The 20,438-nt window shown below is 47.6% G+C and overlaps 1 protein-coding gene across 1 annotated transcript; it reads right to left on the reverse strand.

Moving 5' to 3' along the window:
* Window positions 1–14,836: 14,836 nt before the first annotated feature.
* Window positions 14,837–19,154, reverse strand: LOC120713491. Its single transcript, XM_039999442.1, has 7 exons — window positions 19,059–19,154; window positions 16,306–16,500; window positions 16,015–16,212; window positions 15,767–15,856; window positions 15,299–15,688; window positions 15,134–15,217; window positions 14,837–14,926 (listed from the first exon to the last, which is right to left on the reverse strand). Exons 1-7 carry the CDS (start codon window positions 19,152–19,154, stop codon window positions 14,837–14,839), a joined length of 1,143 nt encoding a protein of 380 aa, XP_039855376.1.
* Window positions 19,155–20,438: the final 1,284 nt, after the last annotated feature.

A 20,438-nucleotide genomic window follows, 5' to 3' on the forward strand; every position in this document is an offset into this window, starting at 1 on the left:
GTAACAAAAGTTGTAGATATTATTTCATAGAATCCAGAACAGTAGAGTTTGTATTTTTCTGATTTTTCTACGATTTTATATCAATTTTACAATTTCACTGTTTAATGCGCCCTGGGCGCCAGAACCTAAATGTAATTTTTTTTACATTTAGGTCATGTCGCCAACTGGATGGGCGATAGGCACCCTGTCGACAGGCACCCATTTTTGAAAGGAAAAATTAGTCTCATAGCACTGAAAGATCACGACTTTCGTAAAATACCACCGAAAGCTTGAGGCCCCGTAAAATACCATCGAAAGGTTAAAACGTTACCCAGATTTAGCATTCTGTTAGATTTCAGTTGTAAGTCTGTTAACTTGGACAAAAGTACCCCCAAACCGCCTCCCGCCTCCATCCTCTCCTTGTGGTGCCGGAGGATCCCGTGCACGAGCCGGACCGCCTCCCGCCGGTTCTGCTCCGCCTTGCGGCTCTGTAGTAGCATTCGCACGAGCCGCGGAGGTCGCAGAGGTCGAAGATGGCCGCGAAGTCCAACGCCCGCTCCATTATCTTCAAGAACGTGGCGCCGGCATGGAGGCTGCTGCTGCTGGCCCTGCTTGGCGCGCGCCGGCATGGAGGCCACCCCCGCTGGGGACGCTCGGACGCGCCCCCTTTCGCCCGGCCAAATGCGTCCAGGGCAGGGCGGCGGACTGGGGCGCCGCTGGCGTGGGGTGCCGGTGCGGGAGGGACGGGGCGGCGGCGGCCCGGGAGGGGGGCGGGGCGGTGCCGGTGCAGGTGGGGGGTGGTGCGGCAGTGGCGGTGTCCCGCGGAAGGGAGGAGGGGCGACGTCTTGGTCGAGTGCGAGCAAGGAGGGATTCAAGCAAGCAGAGGATAATGTTTGTATGGGCCAAGGGCAAATGAGTCATTTTACTTTCCCCCTTTGTGCTGAAAATAGATGACTGAAACCCTTTTGTGAAGGAAAACTAACGGATGCTAAATTCATGTAACGTTTCAACCTTTCAGTGATATTTTATGAGGCCTCAAGCTTTCGGTGATATTTTACGGAAGTCGTGATCTTTCAGTGCTATGAGACCAATTTTTCCTTTTTGAAAATTTTCCTATTCGGCATATATTTTTGAAATTTTGTTTTTTTAAATATAAAAATGAAAAAAGGCTGCTGCGTGGGCCTACGATGGCGGGGCCGATTTGATATAACCCAGCGCACGGTTCCCGTATGGGGCTCAAAGTGGTAGGCCGACGGCCCAGCGCCGAGAGCGCGTGGCCGCCGTGGGCCACAAGCACACGGGCCGGGCGTGGTAGAAACAGCTACACTCAAACCAAACCCTCCGTGCTCCATCCGACCATCCCTCCCGGTGCCCCCGCCGCCGGCGCCCCTACTGGGCCGCGCCGCCGCGCCATGGCCGCCCGGCCGCCGCCGCCGCGCGCCGCTTTCGTGCCATGGTCGCCGCCGCGCGCATGGCCGCCGCGTGCATGGCCGCCGCGCGACGCCGCCCCTGGCCGCCGCCGCGCCATGGGCGCTGCCCCGGAGCAAGTCGAGGAGCCGTCCGTCAGCGTGAGTTCTCTCGCCGTCCTCCATTAGCCGGTGTCGAGGCAGGCGTTGCGTGCTGTTTTTTTCCTTGCAAGCTAGCTGACGTCGTGTCGCCGCCGATTGTTGTAGCAGCGGCTGCTGCCGGACGGGACGTCGGACATGCACTGCCGCCGTGCCTAGCGCCGCCGTTTGGTCGCCGGAGAAAAAAGTTCAATATTTTAAATTTATCATTTCAACATTTGACATCTACAATTTTAACATCTTATCTATATAGTTTCAACATTCGAACGTCAAATGTTGAATATGTTAAAGAAAAATATTGAATGTATTTAAAGAAAATATTGAACACTTTGCAGTAGCTAATTGAGCCAAATAGATTTTAAAATGAATAGTTATCTACCTTTCAAAACATGTATAGGAGCCCCAGGAGGGTAGGCTCCTGAATCTTTGTCAGGTTTTTTATTTCAAAAAAATCTTTGTCGGATTTTTCTTTTTCTTTTTTTTTAAAAAATCTTTGTCGGAATCATGGAGCTAAGGTTTAGACTGTCCACAGCGGCCGGAGCATCCGGTGGAGCAAAATGCTCCTTCCCCTCCTCGTTTCCCGTGCCTCCACTGTCTGCAGTGTCAAACAGTGACCGACCTTAGCTCGACATGTTGTCCGTGCGGCGCGCCATGTTGTGTGCCAGCTTGTAGATGTGGCCGGGCATGTCTAGCGTGCAAACTGTCGGGTTCAGATTCCGCTATGTGCGGACAGTTGCACACGGAGCTGCACAGTAGCTGCTCATTAATAACTCGTAAGTAGAATAGTAGATTGAATGTTATTAACTTGTCGGCGTTGGCAGCAAGCCAACAAGGAAAAGGTCTAGGACGCTATGATGGTGTCTGATCGATGGATGTATCCTGGATGCAAATGCATATCATGCGGCCATGGCGAGCCAGCTTGTCCTATTGTATTATAGTATAGGGCTATACTCCCTCGTCTCAAAAAAAATACAACTCTCGATTACCAAGAAGTCAAATAGTTATCAAATTTGACCAAATTTATAATAATATTATTAACATTTATGTTACAAAAGTATTGTTAGATTACTTGTGTAATATATTTTTATACCAAATCTATTTGGAGGTATAAATGTTCAGGAGCCGAGAGTTGAATTCTTTTAGGGACGGAGGATCTTGATCGGTCTTATTTTAACAAAATCAACCCGATCCTGATCGGGATCGGAGGCAACGGTGAGACCATATGTCTTGTTTCTGTCTGTCTTTAATTTTTTTCCTTTGGTTTTCCCTTGGAGCATGGAGCCAGGGGTACAGTTGTCTTGAAAGATATTTTCACAGTACAATCTCGTAAAGTTGCAGCATTTTTTAAATTGAACCATTGAAACAGGGGCCATATAAATAGACATATATAGGTACATATTTCAGTGACATATCCTGAACACGTCAAGCATTTATGAGTTCTGACAGGATCGAAGCTTAACTATGCTAGGCGTCAAGGAGATGATGGAGTAAAGTGCACCATCGGACCTTAAATAGATTCGGAGGTGTGTCATTTAGGTTTTCATTATCAAAGCCCTGAAGTTGTCAATCAAGCTTGTTAATTGAGGCCCAATGTCTGCTAGTTGGTGTGAATCTGCCACTTGGCATGCTAGCAGCCCACATGGCAACAACCCAACTCTATCTCTCGTGTCTCCCCATTTGTCTTCCTTCTCCCAATCTCGCATGAATCAAGGGCTGAATCAGTCAAGCAATGCCCTCAGCTCCACCTTGTGCATGCCAATGCAAGTAGACAGATTAGAGTATCTCTAAGAGTTTCTCATCCCAGATTGTCATTCTTATTTTCTTGGCAAAAATAAAAAAAAACTTCTCCAACAGTTCCTCATCCCAGGTTGCCATTTAAGCCAAGTTCGGAAAAAGAGACTCCGCGCGCGTATATATGCGCGTTCGTATCCGCGGCGCATCCGTTCGTATCAGAAGAGGTGGAAGGGCATAAAAATAATTTTATTTTTGTCTCAAGGTTTCTGATATAAGTTTTCATAAGGTGGAAGGGCATAAACATAATTTTATTTCTCTCTCAGGTTCCTGATGCAAGTTATATCTAGGTTTGGCATGTGAATTATGCCAAACTATTGGAGATGAGTTTTTTTTTTACTTGGCATATTTTTTTAGAAGTTGGCAAAACAAAAGATTTGGCAAGTAAAATTTGGTAAACTCTTGGTGATGCTCTTAATAGTAACTAAAAAGACTTGGAGTGAAGTTGGGTGACACTGTACATTTAACAAGCTTGGGAGCTAAAACTGCAAATAATCGATAGTTAACACACCAACTCGAACAAGTTTAAGGACGCTAGGTTATCATACGAAATCCACAGCTGAATGCGCATAGATGCACGCACACAAGAGACCAAAGGCGTAGCAGAAAGGGCTTGCCAGGCAGCAGTAGAGCTCAGCATCAGCAGCCTGAGGTCCTGTTTGGCTCCTAGACTTTTTTCATAAATCCCTATCACATTAAAAAAAATCTTACTATTTTATAGTATTAAATAAAATTTATTTATAAATGTTTTTTGACAGCTAAGTGCTAATTCGCGAGACGAATCTAATGAACCTAATTAATTCATAATTTGCTACAGTGATGCTACAGTACCATTTGGTAATCATAGATTAATATACCTCGTTAGATTCGTCTCGCAGTTTAGTTCTAAAGTTCTGCAGTTAGTTTTATAATTAACATTTATTTAATACTTTTAAATACTAAAAAGTTCCCGAGATTAAAAATACCTGAGGCCCTGCCCGCCCGAGGCCAGTGAAGGAAGGTCAAGGAAAGACAAGCCCTGGCCTAGCTAGCGGGAATATTTGCGCCGCGCCGCGCCGGCCGGCCCGCTGCTGATCTGACGCATGCGTGCATGTGCATTCCGCCCAGGGTTGGTGGCGCTACCTCTCGCAACCGGACACGGTTCTCGCATCCTGTTCTGCGCCGGTGCGCTACAGCTACAGGCTACAGGGGGTAGCCGCTAGCACCCCCTCCGGCCATATGCACCCCCGGGCGAAACAGTAGCTAGCTAGGCCGCTGATCGAGAGATCGTTCAGAGGTTCAGACAGACCCGGCCTGTCATTCTGTCGCATGCACGCAGCGATCTCAGCTAGCTTCATCAATCATCATGTAGGGTGTGTTTAGTTCCAAAATTTCTCTCTCCAAATTTCACTATTTACTTATCACATTAAATCTTTTACCTCATGTATAAAATATTAAATATAGGTAAATAAAAAAACTAATTGTATAGTTGTGATGTACACAACAAAACGAATCTTTTGAGTCTAATTAAGTCAGAATAGGACAACAATTACCACAAACAAACGAAAAATACTACAATATTCGATGTGACTCTTTTTACCATCATTTTACATATCTAAACACAACCGTAGTAGTAACCTGCAGAGACTTGCTGCAATTAATAATCTGCAGCGCCCTTGGTCGATCGATCTCCCCCGCCTCCGTCCAGAGAGTCACGGCGTGCCGTTGCAGTGACCGATCGAGACGGGCGGCCGGACGCGGCGCCGGAGAGCCTGGAGCCGCGCCGGACGACGGCGCCGGCGACATGGACGGAACGTCTGAACCAAACCAGCAGCGCCGTACCCGATCATTTTTTACAGACGCAAAGAGCCTTCTCCTCGCAGAGAAAGCGCTTCCATATATGCTGCGACTGCGAGCTCGTACAGGCTACACGGGTAGACCGAGCATGCAAGGGGACGAGCTACCACGTTCGAGCATATGCAACCGGGCGTGTCCTTCCTCCTCCGGTCCTCCCGTGCCCCTAGGCGGCGCCGGGGCGGGGCTCTAAAAATGACAAATCGCCGGCCGGCCGGCAGCCAGCAGCAGGCTCGTCAGTCATCAGGATTCAGGACGACCTCCGACCTGACTCCTCCCCCTCTCGGCGTAGCCTTTTGTCAATCATCTTTTGTATCGTACTCGCGGCGCCGGCCGTAGTAGAGCTCGGATCGCGCATGCATGCATGCATCGAGCTGTCCTTGCAGCTACAGCGCTGGAAATGCACGAACACATGCGCGATGCTTGCTTGCTGCTTGCATGGGCAGGCATGGCGATGGCGGTCGACCAGAGTTCGCAGGGGCGGCGGCGTCGTCCATGACTTTTCACCGGGACGTCGCAGGCCGAAGTGGACGTTGAATAGGGTGAGGAGTGGGGAGGATGGGATCAGATGAGGCCAGGCACTTTTGCAAAGTGAGGGATTCAGTGTGTGTATGCTGCGAAAGGGTGCCTCACCTCCTACCCTTTCTGTTCGTAGGCGTCGGGCCCTATGTGATTTGGGAAACTGCTGAATCCACTGGCGAGGAGTTTGATCTGAAGCTGCATAACAGGTCGCGCTTTATTTTATAGGTTCAAAATGCTGATTTGTTTATGAAATACATGGTTATATCAAAGCCCTCAACTCAATCGTGTATATATAATCTCCTTTTTTTAAAAACAATGGCATGGTTGATGGTAAAGGGCCTCAAATTTTAGCATAAATAATCTAAGAACTGGACTCTTATCATACAATTTTGAGCTAAAATTAAAATATATAAGGATCAAGTTGGATTGTGAAGAGGGCATCCGTTACCACCCGCATGATGAGACAGTCCAATGCAGTAGACCCTGCATTAACTCAAGTTAATGAGGCTGCCCATAAGATGGCATGCCCTTCAAATGTTGGGGCCATCCATTTGGACCATGGGGACATCATCCAGTTACTAGGGGCATCAAACCATTTCCTATGATCAGTGTGAAACTTATGCAGTCATATATAATGCATTTGTAGTTTCCCTTTGTCGTTTGTTGAATCAGCAGTCACATGCATGTTGAGTAAGTTAAGCAGGTATGTATATGTATGATGCGTCACAAAAGTTCACAACGTTCCAATCAGAATATATATGCAACAAACTGAACTTGGAAACATGAGTTGATTATAGAAGACATATCATGGGGAATGAATTGAAGACGATGTACTAGTGACAGGGAACAAACCCAATCAACATTGGGACTCTCCGCTCACTTTTTTCTATTTGCCATGTACTAACCTTCTTACCCTTAGTGTCTTGCATTATTCCCACTTGGCCTTACAAGATAGCATGCATGGAGCTTCCTTTTCGTTACCTTTGCGGCTTTGTTCAGGAAGGAAAAAAGGTATTGCATGAAAAGGTAAAATGTACTTGTGGAACCTAACCTTTACACACTACATTGATGAGTCAATGCATGCATCACCTTTATTGCATTGTGGCATGATTTTTTTTTCTAAGATGGAGTACATGCGACATGATTGACATGTAATCCTCTTGTAACCTTTTTGCAATAGTAATGTAGTTCAAGGATGGAACATTTATAAGACAATTTTCCGCTTCAGTAACATTTATTCCCCTAAGAGGGTAACTCCATGATTTCCATATGCTTGAGAGTACGTTTTGGCAGATCTGTAGGGAGAAAACAACAGTGTAGCAGTTGAAATATTTCCCTGGCCTAATCTAGCCAAGATGCATGATTAGCTGGTGACATACACACTATATTGTAATATCTATTCATTTCCTTTGCACATAATTGGATTCCAGTAGATTTATTATTAAAAAAAGGAAGGCCACACCCCTATAAGTGCAATTGGAAAAAAAAACTAAAGTTGACCAGATGAGGGAAGACCTCCCCAACCCCAAGGATATTGTTCATCAAGAGACTAGAAGATGACATCAACTACATACTCGTAAAGAAAACACCCCGAACTTCAACCTTTGCCGGCGAGTGAATTTCTTTTAATACCAGTCCCATACATTCGCTCCCGCAAGGGTCTTTTATAGCAGTAGTCTCTAAAGGTCTTTTCATAGTAGTAGTCTCTATATTATATTTTTAAAAGAAAATAGAAAAAGCAAAGCCAAATTACAGTACGTTATCAGAGGAGAGTATTGTGAAGTTGAGCGACGACGAAGTTATTATTAGCCATATGTTCATTCAGAAAACACGTATGTGATGACACGCGAGTCCGTGGAGTGCAACCTGCGTTTTTTTTTGAATGGTCACGGGGGAGGGAGTATCCCCACCTTAATTGTATTCAAAAGGTGTGACAAGCCACATATCGAAGGCCTTATTTTTAGGAAAAAATGAGACAAAACCCACATTACTCGGTTAATTTGGGAAAAATCGGACTAAAACTTCAACAACCACCTAGCTAAACTAAGTCTAAACCAACTCCAGAGCCCAAGCACATAGGCAAATTTGTGGCATAACCACGAATAGAAAAAACACGCACACCCCAGTATAAGGGTGGAAATATGGCACAACCACGGATAGCAACAAAGCTATTGTCGGCCTTAGGAAGCTAGGGTAGTCGCTTTCGCCGTCTTCCGATGATGTACCGCACCACGGTCCACTGCAAGCCAAGTCGTCTCACGAGTCGTAGTTGCAAGCGCCGTCCATTGACGCTGCCCCACACTTCACTTAGTTGCCATTGTGGTTCGCTACAAGCAGCCAGCCGACAACGACGAGACAACCCCTAGCCGCCAACCAGCCATCGATGTCATATGCTGAGTTGGTTCTCAAGCAGCGACCCCTCCGAGGAGGGGGCCGCCACCGTCGATCGCCACGAGCCACGGCCGCAGGCTGCAATGGAACAGGTTCTCCAACGAAGACGCTTCCAAGAAAGGAACGACGCCGAGGGCTTCTCCGCCGCCCGCCTCAGTGAACTCAGGCAAGGTTTTCACCGAGAGAGACCTGTCAGGGAGAGGAGGGCACCTCGACAACGCCCCCAAGAGGGAACATGGCGTCCACTGAACGTCGTCGTTGCCGGCCCGGCCAGAGGCCGAGCAAGACTTTCGTCTGGCAAACCCCTCATCCCCCAGTCGCCGTAGCACCATGCGCCCTCTGACGCCATCTCGAGCCGCGGCCGCAACCGCAGCAGAGGTGGTCGTCGGCCACCATGGCACCTGCCCGCGCGCCCACGACGGACACCCCCGTTGCGTGATGCCGCCGCCGCTCAGGGGCGTCGTGGACCCCCACAACGTGCCTCTGGGCCGGGGCGCCGGATCCGGCCGCCGGCGACCACGCGCAACCGGCCACGCGCCGCGACGGACGCTCCCACGTGATGGAAACCGCCACCACTGTCGCTCCGCGTAGATCCGGTCAGGGGGTCGCGCTGCCCCGGGCCGCCGCCGCCGCCATCATGCCTGGCACTGGCGCAAGCCGTTGGGGGGGAGGGGGAGCCGCCGCCGCATCCTGTAGATCAGCCCCCGGAGGTGCCGGATCCGGTCCCCAGGACGCCGCCCCGGGCCGCCACCGCCACCTAGCCCGGCACCCGGCGCTGCACGTCATGCACCGGCCGTGCCTGCTCGCAGCACAGGAGAGGCCCCGCCACCGCTTTCCTCGCAGGTGCACGGTCTTCCGGCGCCCTGCTCCAGTGGCGGTGAGGTGGAGGGGGAGGTCGGGAGGGGGAGTGCGCGGCGGCGAGGGTGGGCGCCGCCCGAGTCCTCGGAGGCGACGTGAGGGCGAGTTTCCTATCTCGTACACGGAAATCTTCAGTGCAGGTGTTCGTTTGCCACCGATAACGCTGGTGTCCTAAGATGAGCTCAACGAGAACAAAAATCTCGTGTGGAACAAAAGGGTAAAAGCTCGTTTGATTCTGATTTCCGGTACGAATACAAACTGTGAAAGCGTGACCTATCGATCCGTTAGACCTTCGGAGTTTGAAGCTAGATGTATCAGAAAAGTTACTACAGCGATAACTGGCTTGTGGCAACCAAGCGTTCATAGGAAAGTTGGTTTTTGATACCTATCTTTTGAAAAAAGAACAGGAGTTGATTCCTAGAAATTAATGCTTGCGTACGCGAATGCGAGCGCGGAGGCACCTACAGTGACGCTACCTATCACGTCAGCCTCCGTGCACGAACGTAACGCGCAGCTCAGAGCGTATACTTAGCGAATGCATGCACGACACGCACCGCACACATGCCTCCCCGTGACCGCCGGCGGCGGCTGTAACACCCCAAGTATTAATTATGTGTAATTAGAGTTAATCACATGCTTGACATGATAATTAGCACTAATTCATTCATTTATAAAGATATTAAATAAATTTGGCTAGCATTTTAATATATGTAATGTTGAATTACATTAAATAAATTTGAATTCTTCTCTCTTTAGAATTTCAAATTTTATAAGGTTTCAACTTTCAAATCTAGGTGGAATGGGTTCCCAGAGCTATCATCTACTTCTGTACAAAATATCAAGATTTTAGCACCTCTCCAACTACCTCGATTGAGTGAGTAAAGAGAGAGGAAAGGAAATCCTATGAAAATATCAGCTTTTACTGTAGTGCCGAGAGCCTTCTCCTTCGTCTCACTGTTGCTCGTCAACATGCCGTGCCACCTCACCTCCACGCATTTGCAGTCGAGAGGACGGGCCAAGTGAGCCTCTGGGTGCTTCCCCCTTCTTCTACACGCTGCTGCTCCACCGCTGCCCCTCTCTCTCCCTCGCCTCTCTCTCTGCCCCTCTCTCTCTCCCTCGCCTCTCTCTCTCACGCGCGAGCGCCGCTCGCTTGCGCTGCTGCTGCCTGCGCTGCTGCCGCGGCGCCGAGCCCGCGCGCGCGGCCACCTGCCCGCGTGCCCTGCGCCGTCGCCCGCCATGGCCGCGCGGCCACGAGCCGAGCCGACGTGTGCCACTCTGCCCCGCTCGCCGCCCGCTCGCGCGGCATTGGGCCGTGCCTCCGCGAGCCACGGCGCGCCACGGACGCCCCTGGCCCTGCTGACCTCCGCGCCGCTCTGCCCCACCACCGCCTCGCCTCGCCATCGGCGAGAACGACGCCGCCACCGCCGCCTCCACCACGGCCACCGCGGACAGCTCATCTCCGGCCATCTCCCGCCGCGCCAAGCACCTCCCAAGGGAGCCCGTGTCTCCCTCTTGCTTCTCCCCCACCTAATCCTCGCCGCCGGCGAGCGAGCTCGCCAGATTTCGGCCAAGAACCGCCGCCGACCATGCTAGGGGCCTCACGCAAGAATAGGAGTAATTCCAGGGGTTTCTTTGCAAAGTCTGTGACTCATTTGAATAGTTCTTAATAGTGCTACGTAATTCTAGAAAAGTCTAGGGGCTTTGATGTAAAGTGTCTTTTCCTTTTATGCATAAATTAGCTGTTAAATTCCAAAATTCATATAAAATCATATAAACATCAGAAAAATACAAACTAAAATTTGTTAGATTCCTTGTTCTAAGGTCTACAACTTTACTTACAGGTTGATCTTTAGTTTCTAAATAGTTTTTGCTCTAGTTTAAATATTAGTTTAAATGGCTGTAAACTTTGAAAATGCATAGTAAATCATGGAAAAATCATAAAATAGAAAATAAATATGTTTTGGAATTGTTGTGATTAGATATATGCATTTAACCTATAATATGACATGTGTTAGTATAAAAATATTTTCCTAGAATTTTATCCATGCTTGTTAGGGATAAAATCATATATGTAGTTATGTTGCTCCTTTTTGCTGTGAAATTTTTATGGTAGATTAGTCATGTGATGCATGTGATGTGGTAAAAGTTTCAGATTTATTAGTGCACGTGTGCATGAGTTATTGATTTAACTTGGTTAGTGTTTAATAAATAGTTTATGAGTAATAGGAATATGCATAAATAATTATGCTTGCTGATAAATCATGAAAACTTCATGCTAGGGTTGTTTTCTATTGTTTTATCACTAGTAAATATTTTATGTTCGGAACATATAGGTTGCTAATCAAAAATAATTTTTATTAGTAGTTAGGCATGTTCTATTAGAAATAATAGTTTCTTTACATATCAGATCATAATAAATTTATGTAAAATACTTTGTTAAGTATAATTACAGAATATAATCAGTAAGAATTAGTTTGTGCTATTAAATTGTACTCGTGCAACTTATTTTGTTCCTAGCATGTGTAATTTATCTTGTTTTGTGCCATGTAAATATAACATTAGGTGTCACACTTAAATACACACCACCTTGGTTCTTTAGGTAGTTACTAATGCTTGGTTCTCTGTAAATGAGTGTCCAATGTGATAAGTTCAGAAGAGAGTAATTATCATGTTAAGTATCACCTTTACCACCTAATAAATTTCACTTATGTTACTGTAGTTTAAGTCTTACATGTTTGTAACTAAAGGTACTTAATGTATATAGATGATGCAATTAACATGTGGTAGACTTCTTATTCTTGTGACGATATCCATGATGCCTTGTTAGCTTTAATCACTAGGGCAAGTAACTTCATAAGACAAATCTCAAGGATGAACTAGTCCTTCGGGTGAGGATGAGTGGTCAACCTTAGTACGATTTGTACCTTACTTCTTTACGACAACGTACCACGCATTACTTTCTGGTCGTCCTTAGAATATGTGCTTATGCCTCTTTTGTGCATGCATGTGCATCTATGCATATCAGTTAGGTACGAGGGTAGATCAATTGAAGGACGATTGGAACATGAAGATGGAGAAAACTCCAAAAGATGGTGTGTTAGTTTCTATCTAGAAGGTGGTGGATTATCTATCATGAAGCTCCAACCTACTAACTTATAGCGATACTTTACTCCCAGGCAAGCCCGGTGCATAACCTACTATTTTAAATTATGAATTATTATATGTGTATTACTTGTGCATTACATTTTTAGGAGTTGTCTAGAACTTTAGTTGCATGATTCCTAGGTTCCCTAGGTCTTATACTAGTATGTATAGGTTGATATCTTAGTCTTATACTAGTATGTATAGGTCGATAGCACTGCTATGCTTAATAGGTCTCAGTAGAAGTCGGGTGATTTCCTGTCACTCGCGAGCTATAGGGCAAAAGTTGAGTAATTTCCTATTACTCGCGAGATATCAATATCCTTATATTTCAGTATATGAGATATGGAATGCAATATGGAATGAATAGAAAAATTGAGACCGGACGGGGAATGATGATGAAATGTAGGTGTGGCATCAGGACAGGGTTCCTGGTGCCTAACCCCATCTGTGTCGATTGAGGACCGCACCGTTGTTGTCCCTGCTGATCATGTTTGAATTGTACTAATCGCATGTCGGGAGTAGGAGGTAGTCGAAACCGGTAAGCCTAGTACTGCCTCACTTCGAAAGTACAGGACTCCTTCCCACCCCTTAGGGCGAGTCGAGTAGTCGCGGAGAATTGGGATGCATGTATTTACTTTTGGTGGTCTCTCGTTGAGCTCGGCTGACTATACGCTGATGGGGCGGTCTTGTAGTTCGAGGCAGGGAGGGGAATGGTTGGCTCGTATTGTCCGACGGGGTAAATATGTGCCGTGTTGGTTAGGTTCACCTTGTAAGGTTAAATCAGATTGATTCGCTGTCAGTCGCTCTCGGACATGAGCACCTTGATCTCCGAGTCACATCGTAGTAAGGAAATGAAACGAAACAAGTTGATAAATGTTGATGTTATCTAATTAATTATGTTTCCATCTTGGTTGCTATAGATATGCAAATCATAGATGTTTAGCCAATTTATTGTTATAATTTGGAGCTAAAATTTTGAAGTTAAGGATCTATTTTTAGATGATTTTTGGCAAAACAAACCCACCAGCCAAAAGTCTTACATGTCTAGATAATGAGCTAAGTATACCCTTAGTCGGGTAAGTCTTGCTGAGTATTAGTATACTCAGGGTTTGTTGTTTATCCTGTTTCAGATATAGGAGCTAATCCGAATTCACATCGGTGGGCTCATGTGACGTCCTCACATCTCCGTAGTTATTGTTTTATTTCATTTTATTTCAGTTGGTTTCTAATGAAAATCTTCCTCAGGTTAGACTCTCTCTACCACTGCTATTATCTATTATGTGAACTTTAATTTATAAAAAATATTTTATAAATACCTTAATATTATTTACTATTTTGTAAAATTGTATTATGCTGGTACCGTCTGCGCTCGCCGTCGCGCGAGACTTCTGTTGTGTTTTGATCAGCCTATGGGTTGGAAATAGGCTGTCAGGTTACACTTAATTAAGCTAATGCGTCTGATGCATTCAAATGATGGCCATTACGCTTAATTAGGCCGTTTAATTTGGCGGTTCTGTCACAGCGGCCACAATGATCCCCTCATCATCATCATGCTCCAGTGGGGGCGCCTAGGGATGGATGATGGATGGACGGACGGGCACGATCCGCCCGAACGAGGCAGTGCCGGCTTTCCCTGCGAGCTGCTGGCAGCCCAGCCGCGGCCGGCATCGGACTGCGGCGGCTACGCTGCAGACTCCTGCGGCTCTGATGCGCTCAACCCCCCCCCCCCCCCCCCCCCCCGCCTGAGAGCGAACGAGCGACGACGACGACGACGATCATATGCCCCGGGGCTCTAGGAAAAAGTTACCAGGCGTGTGGGTCTCCGTCGCCCACTCCGATCAGAATCAGATCACCCCCACCATTTTTACCACGTGGCTGATGTCCGGCGGCCTCTGCTCCGCCCGGTCCACCTGCGCAAATCACCTGCCGCGATTGGTAAATCTGGAATGACATGTTGTGTATTTTCTGTAGTCTAGGGAGCCCGCCTTGTTTTTAGCTTCCCCACTACCAGATTCACTGGCTTTGCCGAGTGCCGGTTACACTCGGCAAAGGCCAGTTTGCACTCGGCAAACTCTTTGCTGAGTGTTACACTCGGCAAACGCCACTTGGCAAAGCCTCCCACGGCAAAGGGATCTTTGCCGAGTGTCGGATTTCGGGCACTCGGCAAAGTAGCCACGTGGCGCCACCCTGGGCCGGCACTTTGCCGAGTGCCTAACGGCGGACACTCGGCAAAGTTTCAAACTTTGCCGAGTGTCGGCGTCTGGCACTCGGCAAAGTGCCGGCCCAGGGTGGCGCCACGTGGCCGCTTTGCCGAGTGCTGGATCCTGGCACTTGGCAAACGTTTGAAACTTTGCCGAGTGCCAGGGTTTTAGCACTCGTCAAAGTACTGTCGTGCTGTCCTGTGGAAGGCCACTTTGCCGAGTGTATTGGCTTAAGCACTCGGCAAAGTGGTCTATTTTTCTTTTTTTGCTTCTTTTTTCTCTGTTTTTTTATACAAATACAACAAATATATATATAAATGCAGGGGTCATTACAGTCAGTTATAACGACAAATATATAATTGTCAATTGCGACAATAGCATCGATGCAAATAACACAAAGATAATGTCCATCACATCACATAAAACGAGTCTGAAAGTCCATCACATAGATAGAGTCCGAATACAAGTCCATCACATCACATCACAAGTCCACAAGGGTACTACAAGTCCATCACATCACAAGTCCAGTAGGGTACTACAAATCACTCACGGTCAGGTGGAGGGGGTTGGCCAAGATTGCCACGGGGCCGCCGGCGAGTTCTGGTCCGGAGGAGGGTCGTTCGATACATTCCACGACTGATTCTGCAAATAGAAACACATAAATTGAGTAAGAATAACAGAGATATAATAATTAATATCTACAAACAAAGCATACTCACGGGAGTGTCAGAAGGTCCTGCAGGAAAGTAAGGCTGAGCTGGTAAGGCGAAGGGAGGAGGCGGTGTCGCATAGTTCATTGACGTGCCAAGTCCTTGCATCCAGGTGACCATCCTGTGCAACATAACCGACTGCTCCTCCCTCAGCTTCCGCTCCTGCTCCAGCTTGGCCTCGATCTTCATTCGGCACCTCCTCAAACTTTGCCTCCATCTCGGCCTACAAGATTTAAACCTCCATGTGACAATACGAAACAAAGTTTCATTTTAATCATAGAACAACAACTAAATCTAAACTAACCTGTCTTTGGTGCACGCTGGCCACTGAAGTCTCAGGCTGTGGGCGTATGGGCGGGGTCGAGTCGGTGGTACTTGCCCTAAGCTGCGAGAGACTGGGCGTACTCGCCGTGTCGACCAAGCTGTTGGCGATCAAGTACCGCCCGTGCTTCTTCCCCTGTCCCGCCCTCATGATGGCTTCTCCGGAGAGTGGCGCGGTGGTCGGATCCCAAGTCTCCCCGTGGAGCACCCTTCCCACCTCCGTGTACGCAGTGATGCGCGCGTGGATGCTTGGGTTTGTGTAGGCCTTTGGTAGAGCCGCCGGGTTGTAGGCCACGTCCGACGTCGCCCTGCCCATGTGAGACATGGCGTACGCCGTGAAGTCGTTGCAAGACTGGCCTGGATGAGACTCCGACTGCCAAGAAGTCAACAAGATGATTAGTAAGAATTAAAAATATAGCTTTAGAAAGAATGAAGAAATTAGTGAACTTACCCAAGTATTCTTGTACTCGCCGAGGCTAAGCCTCCCTTGATGATGTGCCGGACCCGGCATCATCAAGCGGCGCTCCCGGCATAAGGCGTGCTAGTGGGCCCAATCCTCGTTGATCCACTTGTCCACCATCATAGACCAACACTCGGCCTTGTTTGCGCACCAGTTCGGAGGCACCTAAACGTAATGAAGTGCTTGACATATTGTAATATCAAATACAAGATAAATGAGTAGAGATGGCATTTATTTACCCTTAAGTACTGGTCTCGCGCGAGTAAGATGTCCCTTGCGGCTGGTTTCTTGACACTCCTCTTCTCGAACTCGGCGCAGTACACAACGACGGCCTGGACACGCGCCTCGTAGTGCATGTCCTTCACCAGCTTGTAGCAAGCCTGGTGAGCCAGCTCGTTCGCTCGGGCCTCATAGCCTTCCTCGCACCTGTAGAAATCCTGCATATATACCCACAAGATAATTGCCATCATTATTCCAAAAATTGAAACAGGATGCGATATTTCAACCATTTTAGTGCGAGGATGACTTACCCACAACTCCCCGACCACCCGCCTCGCTTTGGTGGTGAAGTTCCTTCCTTCGCGATCAGTAGCATCCGGGCTGGCCATGTAGTGGTCCCACGTATATGCCGGCTCCAGCACCCCGGCATGCATCACGAGCCCGGGGAAGTGCAGCCGGCACAAAAGACCCAAGATACCATTGGGCTTCCGTTTGTGCTCACTAGACTGCACAAAAAACCACCCCATGCAAGAGTGTTTAAGGTAAAATTTTAGTTAGTATTGCAATTTTAAATATATGTAATGCATAATAAATAAGTACTAACATACTTACTTAGGCTCTAGTGGCCGAATCATCGGGCGTCTCGCTAGAGGTATCGGACGTCGTGGGAGTTGCGACGGTCCACGCAACCACACCACCTGCTCATCTCCTGCCGCCCCCTCCTCGGCCTCCTCCTTGTCTCCCTCCACGTGCTCCTCCTCCTCCTAGCTCCCCTGGTCCTCCACCCTCTCCTCCTCCTCCTCCTCCTCGTGCTCTACAGGAGAAGGGGTCCTCTCCCTCCTCCCCCTCCTCACCTTACCTCCTCCACCACTCCCACTACCTCCTCCTCCACCCCTCCCTCTCCGTCTCCCTTTCCCTCCCCCTCCTCCACCACCTTTGCGAACACTACGGCTCCCGGACCCCTCGGGTGCGTCGGACCCACTACCGCCTCCTCCACCACTGCCTCTGTACAAGGAGCTCAGCCAAGTCATCTTGTGACCGCCTGGCATCTTTGTTTAGTTATCTGAAATCAAAAGGAGTGAACGAATTAGTCAGGATAAACAATACTTGCAAATAAATAAAAATAAAGAAAATATAACTACAAATTAACATAATATATATTAAATATTGCGAGTCCTACATGTTTTAGAAGTAGTCATCATAATCGGGATTAGCTGGATCGTAATCCTCATCATCACTATCAGCTATGTCAACATAACCAGCAGAATCCGAAGGAGGAATGTCGTCTTCACTGTCTCTGCCTAAACGTAGTCGCTCTAGTAATTGTAAGTCTTGAATATTTTGAACCTCATCTCCACCTTCCTCGTCAACTTCCCTTTCATTGTCGACTTCCATTCCAATCTCGTCGGATAAGTCTATCTCAAAACTTCCTTGCAGCCCCTCTTCTTGAAAAAACTCTCTATCATTGTTGTAATCTTCGTTGTTTGGGAGATGTAGTTTGCCGTGTGGCGATACTTTATACACAACATCCCAACCCCGAAGACGTTGGTCGGTTTGGCACGGGTATGAGAGATAATAAACTTGTATGGCTTGTTGAGCCACAATGTACGCATCTTTGCCTTGTAACGTTGAATCCTGTCGAATTTCGACTAGGCCAACACTAGGGGTATGTCTTGTTAATGTTGGATCAAACCAATGGAATTTGAAAATGATTGGAGTGAGCGGTACAGAACCATGAAACTTGAGTTCGTATATTTTTTCAACTCTTCCGTAATACTCGACTCCGTCTTGACTTGGCGTAAAAACGCCAGTATTAGTGGTTCTTCGATTGGGTCGACTCTGCTCGTATGTCATTGTGTGGAAGCGATATCCGTTCACGTCATAAACGTTAAACGACTTGACCCTGTAGCTAAAACCATCGGAAACCTGTCTCAACTCGGCACTCATGGACAAATCAGTTTGGCCCTGTAAGCGTATGCAGGATAGTTTGTCATATAGTTCGAGGACAACGAAATGGAATAGAACTATGAATTCAAGACTACCTTCTGTTGAAACCAATAAATGAAATCGGGTTGTGAATTTCCCGCGCCATTTTTAAGAAGACTCTCCATTTCCATCGGGGTTGGAGCCCTTGAGCGACGCCAAAATAGTTGTTGAAATTCCCTGTATCAAAAATGACAAAGGGGGTTGGATGCTAAGTAGTGGAAACTTGTGAAACGAAAACTCGTGAATTGGGCACAATGTTGAGTACTTACGCAATATACGGCTCCCCCTCGGAAAGGTTGGTCAACGCGTATAGCTTGATACGGCGCCACTCTTCATGGTTCAAGGTCTTTTACCTCGCATCACTTGCACTTCCAAGTTGTCCTCGGAAGATGCTGAGACTCGATTCATTATCGCCAGCATTGTAACGAGGGGGTGGATTATGCACGCTGGGAAGATTGTCACCATAGTATTTGGTTGTCAAGTTTGACACCTCCTCCAGAATATATGACTCTGCAATAGAAGTTTCAATTTTACATTTATTTTTGCATTTCGTTTGAAGGACCTTCTAACATCTCTCAATTGGATAGCACCAACGGTACTGCACAGGGCCCCCCATCCGTGCCTCATACGGAAGATGTAGAAGCAAATGCTGCATCGGATTGAAGAAGGCGGGTGGAAAGATCTTCTCCAGCTTACATAGCAACACAGGGGCCACTTTTTCCATGTCCGAAATGACGACCCGAGATAACTCCTTAGCACACAGCTGGCGAAAGAAATTGCTCAACTCTGCCAACACTCGCCATATATTATCAGGGAGATAGCCTCGAACCATCACAGGAAGAAGCCGCTCAATCCATATGTGGTAGTCATGACTCTTCAACCCGTTAATTCGCATCGTAGTCAAATTAACTCCCCTCAGATTCGCTGCATACCCATCTGGAAATTGTAACTTTTGGATCCACTCTAGTGCTTCCTTTTTTTGGGGCCTCGTTAGGACGAAATCCGCCGGAGTCTTCCTCCATTGTCTCCCTGGTCTCAGAGTCTTCATTTCGTATCTTGGTCTATCGCACAACGTTGCCAGATCCACTCGAGCCTTGACGTTGTCCTTCGTCTTATCAGGAATGTCCATGACAGTTCCAAAAAGAGCCTCGCCCCAATTCTTTTCAGTGTGCATGGCATCAATATTGTGTGGAAGGAGGAGATCATTAATATAGGGAAGCCTCCACAAGCCAGAGACCTGAGTCCAGGAATGTTCTTCGCCATATCCCACAAAACCACCTGCATCATTGACCTGGAGAGCATCTATCTGATCATGAAGCACGGCACTCGTCAGCATCTGCGGTGCAGATCGTGTAACTACGACACCTTTCGTGAAGTTCTTAATGCTCTTCTAAATGGATGGGCAGCAGGAAGGGATTGTCGATGTTTGTCAAACGACGAATACTTGCCCCCCTTTCTCAACCAAATGAACTGCAGAGTTGCCTTGCATGTTGGGCATGGGAACTTTCCATGAGTACACCACCCGCAGAAAATGCCATACGCTGGGAGGTCATGCAGAGAGTAGTGGTACCACACATACATTCTGAAGTTTGTCTTTGTCGCTCGGTCGTACGTCCACACCCCCTCCTCCCATGCTTTGATCAACTCATCGATTAGAGGCTCCATGTAAACACTCATTTTATTCCCTGGGTGCTCAGGAATAATCAACGACACAAATATGATTTGTCATTGAAAGAGAACGCCGGGGGGGAGATTCAAGGGAATAATGAACACGAGCCAACATGAGTACAATGCGGCCATCATACCATAAGGATTGAATCCATTGGTTGCCAGCGCAACACGTACATTACGAGCTTCTTTAGCATTCTCATGATGAATCTCATCAAAATGAGTCCATGACTCACCGTCGGAGGGATGCACCATCTTATATGGGTTGTATCGAACACCTTTTTTTTGTGTCATGTCATCTATTTCGCGGTTTCCTCGTTCATATAGAGTCTTTGGATCCTCTGAATGAACGGAAGGTAACGTACGATTTTCACAGGAATCGTGAGCTACCTCTTAGGCTGACCGTCACCAGCATCCACCTCCAGGAATCTTGAGGCTTTGCATTTTGGACAATAAGTTTCAGCCTCGTGCTCTTTCCTAAATAAGATTCACACATTAGGACAAGAATGTATCTGCTCATATGGCATCTTCAGTGCACTAAGGATTTTCGTCGCCTGATACATTGTCTTGGGCAGAATGTGAGGCCAAACTGGGACTTTAAGGCCATAAGGCGTCCAATGCCGTCCAGCTGAGAAACCTTTGTTTGGCCGTGAAGAGGTTTCTGTGCCGCCTCCAACATCTCGTAAAACGCCTTTGTGCTTGCCTCTGGCTCCTTCTCTTGCGGACCTTCACCGAAATGTGCCTCCTCATAGTCGTCTAACATGTCTCCAATCCCACCAGCAGCATCACA

Source organism: Panicum virgatum, chromosome 6K (assembly GCF_016808335.1).
Source record: "Panicum virgatum strain AP13 chromosome 6K, P.virgatum_v5, whole genome shotgun sequence".
Classification (NCBI taxonomy): Eukaryota; Viridiplantae; Streptophyta; class Magnoliopsida; order Poales; family Poaceae; genus Panicum; species Panicum virgatum.

Excerpts from the sequence above, each read along its gene's own strand:
- LOC120713491 (XM_039999442.1), bottom strand. The coding sequence starts at position 19,154 with ATGCACACTGAAAAGAATTGGGGCGAGGCTCTTTTTGGAACTGTCATG. Across the intron at positions 15,689-15,766 it reads GCGAGTACAAGAATACTTGG|TCGGAGTCTCATCCAGGCCA; the intron begins GTAAGTTCACTA and ends ACTTCTTGGCAG. Across the intron at positions 15,218-15,298 it reads CCAGCGTGCACCAAAGACAG|GCCGAGATGGAGGCAAAGTT; the intron begins GTTAGTTTAGAT and ends TAAATCTTGTAG.